Source organism: Nicotiana tomentosiformis, chromosome 6, assembly GCF_000390325.3.
Source record: "Nicotiana tomentosiformis chromosome 6, ASM39032v3, whole genome shotgun sequence".
NCBI lineage: Eukaryota > Viridiplantae > Streptophyta > Magnoliopsida > Solanales > Solanaceae > Nicotiana > Nicotiana tomentosiformis.
The window spans coordinates 42,228,814-42,241,341 of NC_090817.1; the positions used below are offsets into that span (position 1 = coordinate 42,228,814).

At 40.7% G+C, this 12,528-nt stretch overlaps 1 protein-coding gene across 1 annotated transcript; it reads left to right on the forward strand.

Annotated features, from left to right (window-relative positions):
• Positions 1-11,858: 11,858 nt before the first annotated feature.
• LOC138893876 (uncharacterized) lies at positions 11,859-12,176 on the forward strand. The gene has a single exon (XM_070178543.1). The coding sequence runs from the start codon at positions 11,859-11,861 to the stop codon at positions 12,174-12,176; it is 318 nt and encodes a 105-aa protein (XP_070034644.1).
• The last annotated feature ends 352 nt before the right edge of the window (positions 12,177-12,528 follow it).

Sequence of the window (12,528 nt, forward strand, 5' to 3'; positions counted from 1 at the left end):
AACAAAAGGGACGTTAGTACTGTCGAATAACACTAGTATGTATAACTAAACACCCTCTCAATAGAATGACAAATAATACAAATAAGATTATCATAATATCAATGGAAGCCTTAATCAACATCAAACCTCAATTTAGGATCAATACAATGTTCAAATTAATTTCCATATCTCACATTGGGAAATTTTTAGTATCGATATACCATTGTCCATAATACCATTATTCACAATACCGGTACCACCGTACTCTCAGCACAGAGTCCGATCATGACCCGATCGGCTAGGCTATCTCATTAGAGACATCAACCATAATTACTCTCAATATCAATACCACCGTCTTTAACGCGGAGTCCGATCACGACCCGATTGGCTAGGCTATCCATTAGGGACATCGACCACAATCAGCATTTTAATTACAATTTCCAGCACAATCACCATCATGTGTGCAACATGGTGTCCGATCACGACCCGATCGTCTAGGCTGTCTTATTCGAGACATCAACCTTTTTATATCAATCATCGCATTTCATACTTCTTTCATATATTTACATTTCATTGGCACTAATGGCCATAATTATATCATCATTCTTGGCACGTTAGCCGTATTTAGTGTTTCATGCTCACATTTTCACTTTCTAACATCAAGGTCATCAACAACAACAATAACATTTCAAATCAAGGCATGTAGTACATATGTGAGCAATTAAGGATCTATGGCACATAGAGATTCTACACAAAATTTGACATAATAGTCTTCGTTTGAACTTGACTTGAAGTCGAACATTTTTAATGCACATCCCATATTTTAACACATCCTCAATTGATAACATAACATAAATAAAGCATTTGGGATACTTGTTTAATATATATCTTTCAACCCACTCTTATTCGGAATACCCAATTTTATAATGAACCACTCGAGACTTACATAATTTACATGAATATCGTGGGATTTAATTCTAAGAGAAGAGTTTAGCCAACATACCTCAATCGAGATTCCTTAACTCTAAAATATTCCGAAATTCTTAGCAAGTTCAATCTATTGTAGAAGTATAAAAAATTGAACCACAATTAGGAAGATGCTCATGGTTCTAGCTCATTTGAGCATTTTATCAAACACTAGCTGTGCATTAAGGTTTCAAGGTCCTTTTATGGAGGATTCTATCCCACAACCCAATCCTTACCATTTTTAACTCAACAATCTTCCTACGCCCTTGATAACACATGCATATAAAATAAACAACTTCCACGCCCATAATTATCTTGCTAATTACCCATTTCTAGATAAAATTCGAAATTGAGGGTTAGCGTGTAGAATCTTACCTCTAGGATGAAGACCTAGTGAGTTTCCCTTCTTAATCTTTCAAAATTTGAGCAAGAATTGAAGAACAATTATTGAGGAACACCGTCTCACTCTAAAATGTCAGATTTTAGCTCAAAAATGGCTCAAAGCGTGTATTTAACGAAGTAGGGTCGGGTTTTAAAAAATAAAAAATGGAGCTCCAGAACAAAGTCTGTGATCGCATATGCGGTCGAATAATCGATATGCGGACCGCATATCGATCGCATAATTGTTGTCCATAACTGGCAAAAATCTGTCTATGTCTGCGGTCACTATGCGGTCCACAGACATGTTCTGCAATTGCATAATGAACCGCAGAACAGTTTTCCGATCGCATAGTCGACCGCAGAATGACATCCAAACTGACCCTCTCTTGCCTCACTTTTGCGGCCATTATGCGGCCCACAGAGTGATTCTGTGGTCGCATAATGGACCGCAGAAATGCATTTCGCTGCCAAAATTTTTTCTTTACTTTTCGGTGCATTATTCAACCCAAAATGTCAGAGCCGTGGCTAACAAGCTCGCCCCGAAGAATTTCTACAATCCTCAAACACGTAAGACTAGTCCGGTACCATGAAACATTATTTTTCCTTTGCAAAATTTTTACAGGGCCTTACATTCTCCCCCACTTAGGATCATTCGTCCTCGAATGAGGGTCAAAATCTGTTATTAGCATCTTATGCAACTCGGATTTCATACCACACACCAGCAGCCCCAAACTTGACCAACTCCCTAAAATAGATACATAATCCAACAACGTAACATAACACAAAATAACACCAATTGTGGCCTCACAAGCAATTATATTTAGAAAGAAGCACATTTACAATAATTGAATAAATGATACAAGAATCCATACAAGCAATTACTGTCTTATAAAAAGGTCACATAGTTTATACAAACAAGTAAGGATACTCCTTTTTCATTTCTTCCTCGGCCTCCCAAGTAGCCTCTTCAACTTGCTGGTTTTGCCACAACACCTTCACAGAGGAAATTTCTTTATTCCTCAACTTTCATACTTGCCTATCAAGAATGGCAACTGGAATTTCTTCATATGACAGTTCTTCATTAACCTCAATGGTCTCAACCGGTACAATAGCTGATGGATCTCCAACTACCTTCTTCAACATAGACACATGGAATACGGGGTGCACTAATGACATCCCAGGTGGTAGCTCAAGCTTGTATACCACTTCACCGATCCTCCGAATGATTCTGTACAGTCCGACATACCTCGGACTTAATTTCCCTTTCTTACCAAATCACATTACACCTTTCATGGGGAAATTTTTTCAAGAATACCCAATCTTCTTCTTTGAACTCTAGATCCCTACGATGAACATCCGAATAGGACTTCTGATGACTCTGAGCAGTTTTCAACCGCTCCTTAATGATTTTAACTATTTCCATGGCATGTGCACGTGGTCTGGCCCTATCAACTCTGCTTCAGTAATTTCAAACCACCCAATAGAAGATCTACATCTCCTACCATATAAAGCCTCGAACGGTGCCATTTGAATGCAAGCGTGATAGCTATTATTGTAGGCAAATTCTATGAGTGGTAAATGGTAATCCAAACAACCTTTGAAGTCTAGAACACAAGCGCGCAATATATCCTCAAGAGTCTGAATAGTCCACTCTGCCTGCCCGTCAGTCTGCGGGTGAAAGTCTGTACTAAAATTCACTTGAGTACCCAAACCTTGCTGAAATTGCTTCCAAAAGTTAGTAGTGAATTGAGCTCCCCGATCAGATATGATGGAAACTGGAGTGCCATGAAACCTGACAATTTTTTTGATATACAACTGAGCATACTGTTCCGCTGTGTCGGTAGCCTTAACCGGCAAAAAGTGTGTTGATTTAATGAGCCGATCCACAATCACCCAAATTGAGTCAAACTTGCGTGAAGTGCGTGGTAGTCCTACCACAAAATCCATATTAATCATTTCCCACTTCCACATTAGAATTTCTATGTTCTGTGCCAACCCACCGGGCCTTTGGTGTTCGGCCTTCACTTACTAATAATTTGGACACTTCACCACAAATTTCGCTACATTCCTATTCATATCATGCCTCCAATAGACTTCCTTAAGATCTTAATAGATCTTCGTAGAACCTGGGTGCATGGAATACCTAGAAGTGTGAGCTTCAGTCATAATTCTTTCCCGGAGACCATCCACATTTGGAACACATATTCGCCCTTGGTACCTTAGTGTACCATCATCCATGCCAAGAGAAAAGGCCATGGTCTTATGTTTATGAATCCCCTCTTTTAATTGTACCAACAATGGATCGTTGTATTTCTTTTCTTTGACTTCCACAACAAGCAATGATTCAGCCCTATTTTGCACAATTACCCCTCCTTCACTAGAGTTCGCAAGACGAACTCCCAAACTAGCCAATCGGTGAACTTCCTTGGCCAATGGCCTTTGATATTTCTCCAAGTGAGCCAAACTACCCATGGATTTACGGCTAAGAGCATCTACCACAACATTGGCCTTTCCCGGATGATATAGAATATCAATGTCGTAGTCCTTGAGTAACTCAAGACATCGTCTTTGCCTCAAATTCAATTGCTTCTGCTTGAAAATATATTGAAGGCTCTTATGGTCCGTGAATATATCCACATGGACCCCATATAAATAATGACGCCAAAATTGTAATGCAAATACCACTGCCGCAAGTTCTAAATCATGTGTTGGATAGTTCTTTTCATGATTCTTGAGTTGCCTAGAAGCATAAGCTATAACCTTTCCATGTTGCATTAATACACATCCAAGTCCGATTCTTGAAGCATCACAATATACCACAAATCCATCTATACCCTCTGGTAGAGTCAACACCGGTGCCGTAGTCAATCTTGCTTTCAACTCTTGGAAACTCTTTTCACAAACATCTGACCATAGGAACTTAATTGCCTTTTGCGTCAATTTATTCAATGGAGAGGCAAGAGTAGAAAACCCCTTCACAAACTTTCTGTAATATCCAGCTAAGCCTAAGAAACTTTGAATCTCTGTTGGAGTTGTAGACCTCGGCCAATTCTTCACAGCTGAAATTTTCTGAGGATCAACCTTATTTCCTTCACTAGAGACTATATGACCCAAGAATATGACTGATTCAAGCCAAAATTCACACTTTGAAAACTTTGCATATAACTGGTGCAGATGTAGGGTTTGCAGAACTACCCTGAGATGATCGGCATGGTCTTCTCGACTTCATGAATATACAAGAATATCATCAATAAACACTATCACAAAAGAGTCTAGGAATGGCTTAAAAACTCGATTCATAAGATCCATGAAGGCTGCTGAGGCATTTGTTAGCCCAAAAGACATCACTAGAAACTCAAAATGCCCATACCGGGTTCTAAAAGTTGTTTTCGGAATCTCCGGCTCCCTGATATTCAATTGGTGATACCCGGATCTTAAATCAATCTTGGAGAAGTACCTGGCACCTTGCAATTGATCAAACAAGTCATCTATCCTTGGCAGTGGGTACTTATTCTTGATTGTTACCTTATTAAGCTGTTGATAGTCAATACACATTCTCAGTGACCCATCTTTGTTTCTTGCAAAAAGGACCGGTGCGCCCCAAGGCGACACACTTGGCCGGATAAAACCCTTTTCTAACAAATCTCTCAATTGTTCCTTTAGTTGCTTCAATTCTGTCGGTGCCATTCTGTAGGGTAGAATAGATATAGGATGTGTGTCGTGCATCATATCAATTCCAAAATCAATCTCCCTGTCTGGTGGGATCCCAGGGAGTTCATCCGAAAAGACTCCCAGAAATCATTCACAATAGGCACAGACTCAAGTGTAAGTGCCTTAGCATCAGTGTCCGTAATTCAGACCAAATGATAAATACATCCCTTGTTGATTATATTTGTAGCCTTAAGGTAGGAAATATACCTACCCTTCGGAACTACATCATCACCCTTCAACTCAGTGATTGGCTCGTTTGGAAATTCGAACCTAATAGTCGTGGTTCGATAATAAAGCTTGGCAAAACAAGAATAAAGCCAATCCATCCCCATAATCACATCAAAATCGACCATTCTCAATTCAATAAGATTGGCCACGGTGTGCCGACCACACAATGTGACAACACAATCCCTATAGACCCGCGCGGCCAAAATACACTCACCAACCATTGTAGATACAGAGAACGACTCATGAAGCTGTTCCGGTTCTAGCCCAAATTTCATAGCAACATAAGGAGTGACATATGACAAAGTAGAACCTGGATCAATAAGAGCATACACATCATAAGATTGGACAGTCAATATACATGTGATAACATCCGGAGAAGCCTCTGAATTCTGGCGACCCCTCATAGTATAGAAACGGTCGGATCCTCCCAAACTCTGTGCTCCACCCCTAGATACACCACACCCTACGGGTGTTGGAGTGCCTCGAGTTGGAGGAGGTTCTGCGGATGTAGTAGCTGCAGAACTGGATGGCTGTGCCATGCCCTTGCCTGCACCCTGGTGGGACGAATGACAATCCCTCTGAATGTGACCCCTCAATCCGCATCTGTAGTATATGGGTAAGTCCGTGTAGCATATTCCTAGGTGAGTCTATCCACACCTAGGACATGAGGGCCTCCTCTGCTGCTGGAATCCACCACCATGACGACCCTGCTGATAGGAGCCCATGTTGCCCTGATTGGGCCTAAAATGGCTCCACTGCTGCTGCTGACTGGGCCCTGATGGTGGTGCACTAGCTGAAGACTGAGCAAAGGACTGGGATGGTCCTGACGACCCTCCCCTGAATGTTGACTTGCCACCACCAGAAGAATCACCAATGTTTCCCGCAGACCAGGCCTTATTACTACCCTCTCGCTCCATTCTGTTCCTCAATTTGCGGGTCTCTGTGGCTTGAGCGAATTCCACCATCCTTCCATAGTTCATATCAGAATTCAAGGCTGCTGTAGCAGCCTCATTAATTACCAAGGGACTAAGGCCCTGTACAAATCGGCGCACTCTAGCCTCCATAGTGGGCAGCATGTAAATAACATACTTAGACAAGTACGTGAATCTCATATGGTAATCTCACACACTCAGGCTACCTTGTCTCAAGTTCTCAAACTCAGCAGCATGGGTTGCCTTAGTCTCGGCAGGCAAGAAATGATCAATGATGGCATCGGCAAACTCACCCCACCTCACCAAAGGGCTCCCTTCTTCACAGGACTCCTCCCAGAGTTCAAACCAAGAATATGCAACCTCTTTCAAGCGATAGGAGGCCAATTCTACTGCCTCTATTTCTGTAGCACGCATAACTCTGAGAGTCTTGTGCATCTCATCAATAAAGTCCTGGGGATCCTCCTCTGGGTTAGTACCCGTGAACACTGGAGGATCCAACTGGAGAAACCTGTTCACCCTGTAACTAGTAAAATCCCCCGGCTGACTGGAGTAAGTGGGTGCAACATTTGATCTCTGGGCTTGGGATGCCACTATCTGAGCCAACATCTATATAGCTCCCCTAAGATCAACATCAGAAACATCAGAATCAGAAGCTGGAACTGGAGGTGGAACTGGTATATCAGTTAGAGGGACCGTTGCACCCTCAGTAGGTATATGGACAGGTGCAGTTTGATCAGTTGCAGTAAAGTCAGGTAGTGTAGTAACTGGAGGAATATTCTCACTCCTCGGGTGCTCACCCGCATCATCAATTATAGGGTCAACTGTCACTCGTGGGGTGACATTGGATCTTTGGCCAGTTCTTGCCTTCTTCTTAGGTGCCATGTACTAAAAATTTAAGTAAAGCACGAGTTAAAGGAGAAACAATCTTACCATCAACTTTATCACACGATCGAGAACATGAAAGAAGGGTATTATTCCTAAATACCCATGTAGCATCCTAATTATAGATGTGGTCGACAACACACCGATAATAAGGACTCTACTAGACACGGCTCCGAGACATCCTAGGACACTTTAAAATGTTAGGCTCTGATACCAAGTTTGTCATGCCCCAAAATCGAGGAGCGCGACCAACGCTCAACCGAGTGAACCCGGCCGAGCAAACCTATTAGCTTTCCTTCTACCCAAACTCATTCATGAATAAAGAGAATATATATCTTCGTTAATCAAACAATAAAGTGATCATGTCCGCAATACCAATTTCTTACCATTAGTTACTTTATTTAAAGTCTCAATTTCACACACATTTTACATAATCTGAAGTGGAAATAGTAATTCAAACACAACACAACAAGTTTGACTTCCCAGCACCAATATACAACCCACACTATGTCTACGGAGCCTCTATAGTTAAAGAAGAGTACAATGATAATGCCGGCAACAAGGCCCCGGCTATACCTCAAATAGAATACACAAAGTACAAAAGATACATGACCCCGAGATGAAGTGGGCTCACCAAGTCAGCTGGGAAGAAGGTGTACTGCTATCACTGATCAATATCTCCTGCTGTGTAACAACCTGCATACATTTAAAGATGCAGCACCCCCGGCAAAAGGGACGTTAGTACTGTCGAATAGCACTAGTATGTATAACTAAACACCCTCTCAATATAATGACAAATAATACAAACAAGATTATCATAATATCAATGGAAGCTTTAATCAACATCAAACCTCAATTTAGGATCAAGACAATGTTCAAATTAATTTCCATATCTCATATTGGGAGATTTTAATATCGATATACCATTGTCCACAATACCATCGGGATTTTTAGCATTTCATACTTCTTTCACATCTTTACATGTCATTGGCACTAATGACCATAATTATATCATCATTCTTGGCATGTTGGCCGTATTTAGTGTTTCATGCTCATATTTTCACTTTCTAACATCAACGTCATCAACAACAACAATAACAGTTCATATCAAGGCATGTAGTACATATGTGAGGAATTAAGGATTTGTGGCACATAGAGATTCTACACAAAATTTGACATAATAGCCTTCATTTGAACTTGACTTGAAGTTGCACATTTTTAATGCACAACCCATATTTTAACACATCCTCAATTGATAACATAACATAAATAAAGCATATGGGATACTTGTTTAACATATATCTTTCAACCCACTCTTACTTGGAATAGCCAATTTTATAATGAACCACTGGGGACTTACATAATTTATATGAATATCGTGGGATTTAATTCTAAGAGAATAGTCTAGCCAATATACCTCAATCGATCTTCCTTAACTTCTTAGCAACTTCAATCTATTGTAGAAATATAACAAATTTAACTAAAATTAGGAAGATGCTCATGGTTCTAGCTCATTTGAGCATTTTATCAAACACTAGGTGTGCATTAAGGTTTGAAGGTCCTTTTATGGAAGATTCCATCATCCCACAACCCAATCCTTACCATTTTTAACTCAATAATCTTCCTACACCCTTGATAATACATGCATGTAAAATAAACAACTCCCATGCCCAAAACCTATCTTGCTAATTACCCAATTCTAGACAAAATTCGAAATTGAGGGTTAGGGTGTAGAATCTTACCTCTAGGATGAAGACCTGGTGAGTTTCCCTTCTTAATCTTCAAAAATTTGTGCAAGAATTGAAGAAAAATTATTGAGGAATACCTTCTCACTCGGTAGGAGGCGATTTGGAGAGGGTATTTTTACCTACACTCATTGGGTAAGTGATTTTGATCATTTTCCAACTATATTACATGATTATATATGAGATTTATCATCAAATCTATGAGAATCAAAGAGAAAGTTTTGGAAATTTTGTCTATGTTTTGAACAATGAAAATTTGGGATTTGAGAGTCGAATTGGACTTGGCTTTGAAAACAAAATACATATATGGAGTCGTGGGGCTATGGGAAGTCGGGATCTACCCTTGGACCCAAGTTTTGTCCGGGCGGGACCAGGGTTGACATTTGTCGAATTTTGGAGAATTGTGTAAAGATCTTAGCTTTATTAATTAGAATTGATTTCTATTGCATTGTTTGTTGATATTAAGTCATTTTTAGTTAGATTTGAGTCGTGCAGAGGTGAATTTTAAAGGAAAAGCTATTTTTGAGTGTTGCTTTGGCCGAGTTGAGGTAAGTATCTTGTCTAACATTGTGTGGGGGAACTTCCCTTTCAGATGTGGGTTGATCATACTAATTGAGTTATGTGGAAGATGTGTACATGAGGTGACAAGTGTGTACATGGGTTTATATGTGATATTTGACAGGTTTAGACTCTTAGGTTACTTATAAGCACTTAATTGAAATTATTAGTAATTTTTCCATCTTTCGTTGTCAATTTTATTCTTACATCCCTTAATTGAAGTCGTTATTACATGTTCTAGTTTCCATTGTCAAGTTACCCTTATATGCATTTATTGTAGTTGTTGTTGTTACATGCTATCCTCATCATTATTGAGTTATTCTCATGTATTTAGTCATAGTTGTTAATTCATGTTATCTCTCTCAATGTTAAGCTTATGCTACACACTTGAATTGGGACTTGCCATTTCACCAAAATACCTTCATTGTTGAGTTATTGAGTTTGTAGTATGAAAGCTATAGAGACATTGTGGTTGAAGTGATGATTATTGGGTAATCCTACCTTGTTGAGTTGTTTCTCTTTCATTTTGTTATTATTGAGATTATTGGGTCATCCTACCTTGTGGTTGAGTTGTGAGCTATGTGTTGTAGTAACATTGTTATTGTTGATTTGGTAATGTTGTGGTATATGAGCACATGTGGTACGAGTTGATTATTATGTTGTCATATTGATATGAATGCGGTGGTATAAAGGTGGGTATTGAAATGCATGTGGTGAGATAAGGTTGGATTTATACTCGTGTTGCTAGTGATGGAATTACTTGAAGCCACGCTGTGAGATAAGGGGGCAAAACCATGTGTAGCTATTTTGGAAAAAAACATTTTTTTAATAAATGCAAGGCTCATGCGGTGATATACGGAAGATTGTAATTATGTATTGTGAAATGTAAAAATGAGGTGTGGTGCCTCGGTTGTGATTCTTGTTGTACATTCTATTTTGAAAGAGCTTGTTGTTGGAGCAGTTATTATTATTCCTTCGTTTGTTTCACTTGTATTTGGTTGTATTTGATTACTTGTTGTTCTTATCATAAACTCATTCTTATTGTCCTTTATTGCTTTTATATATGTTGTGAGCCTTACATCATTGTGCTGCTTTGTTGTCCTCTATTTCTTTGCTTTCCGTTATTAGATTATATTATATTATGTTCGGGTTTCGTTTGTCTAGTAGGTGTCTTGACCCAGCCTCGTCATTACTCTACCGAAGTTAGGATTGATACTTACTGGGTACCGTTGAGGTGTACTCATGCTACACTTCTGCATATTTTTGTGCAGATCAAGGTACTTGTGCTCGTGCCGGGCGCCAGTGATTGACTAGATATTTCGGAGACTTCAAGGTATATCTGCTTGATGCTCACAAGCCTCGGAGTCACCTTCTGTTATTTCCTTTACTACTATTTCTTTCTTATCAAACAATAATGTATTAGAGATTCTTAGTATACTCAGTTTCACCGGTTTAGGGAGTTTGTGATTGTTATTCAGTATTGATGATATCATGAGATTTTTTAATTTGCTTTATCATTCTTAGTCATTATTTATGTTAAATTCTCTTGTATGTTAGGCTTACATAGTCTTAGTGACTAGGTGTCATCACGACATCCTAAGGTGGGGATTCGGGGTCCTGACAAGTTGGTATCAGAGCTCTTGGTTCATAGGTGCTACGAGTCATAAGCAAGTTTAGTAGAGTGTCATAGATCGGTAAGGAGGCGTCTGCACTTCTCTTCGAGAGGCTACAGAACTATTAGGAAAATTCCACATCTTTGATTCCTTATCATGTGGATTGGTTGATTTCAAAATCTGAGCCTTTGTCTTTTTATTCTCTCACAGATAGTGAGGACACGCACTGCTGGATCAGATGACCAGACACTCACACCCCCTACTAGAGCTATGAGAGGCCGGGGCAGAGGAGGGGCACGTGCTGCGGCTAGAGCACTTTCCCGATCAGAGACTGAGGAGCCACCAGTTTCTCTGGTTGTAGGACAAGCACCCGAGGAACCTACTATTACCCCTGGACTTCAGGAGACCTAGCACACTTTTTGCGCATGTTCAGTACTTTAGCTCAGTCGGGAGTGATTCCCGTTGAACCAGCTACCTCTCAGGTTGGGGAAGGAGCTCAAAGACCCACGGCCCGTACTCTAGAGTAGCGGGTCCATATTGATCAGATTTCCAGTGTTGTGACAGCACAGCCCGTTATCCTAGTTCAGCCTGAGGTCAGGCTAGAGGCATCTGAGGAGGAGCACATGAGACTTGAGAGGTTCAAGAAGTATTACCGTCATACTTTTAGTGGTACCGTTAATGAGGATTCATAGGGTTTTCTAGACAAATGCCACCGTATTCTCCGCATCATGAGAAATGTAAAAGGGAGCGGAGTTGCCTTTACTATATTTCAGTTATGAGGAGCAGCATATAGGCAGTGGAAATCTTACGAGGAAGGTAGGCCAGCTGATGCAGCCCCAATCACTTGAGCTCAGTTCTCAGAGATGTTTTTGACAGAGTTTGTTCCCCAGACCCTCCGAGATGCATGGCACACAGAGTTTGAGCAGCTGCGTCAGAGGACTATGTTAGTGACTGAGTATGCCATCAGATTCAGTGAGTTGTCCCGACATGCATCTGCCTTGGTTTCTACAGTCAGAGAGGGAGTCTGTAGATTCATTGAGGGTCTCAGTTATGCTCTTAGGTTCAGCAAGGCTCGAGAGTTGGAGACGGATACTCCATTTCAGAAGATTTCCCGGAGGATGGAGGGCATGCAGGGCCAGGAGATGGAGCATAGGGAGGCCAAGAAGCCTCGAGATTTTTGAGGATATAGTGGTGCCCGCGCTCCTGTTATAGCTTGGCCTGGCAGAGGCTATGTGAGCCACCCAGTTTATTCAACAGTTCCAGCTACTAGTAATGCTTTGGCTATTCTGAGGTATAAGGTTTATCATTATGCACAACCACTTTCCAGTGCACCTCCTGCACGGAGTGCCTTCAGCAGTCAGTCTAGCCGACCAGGCCAGAGTTAGTTTCAATAGCCATGCCCACGGAGAGTTTGTTTCGAGTGTGGTAATACCATACGTATGGTGAGGGATTGTCCTAGACTCAGCAGGGGAGCAACTCCACAGACTACACATGCTCTACAGATTTCACAGGGTTCACAGGCCATGATTACTG

Excerpts from the sequence above, each read along its gene's own strand:
- LOC138893876 (XM_070178543.1), top strand. The coding sequence starts at position 11,859 with ATGTTTTTGACAGAGTTTGTTCCCCAGACCCTCCGAGATGCATGGCAC.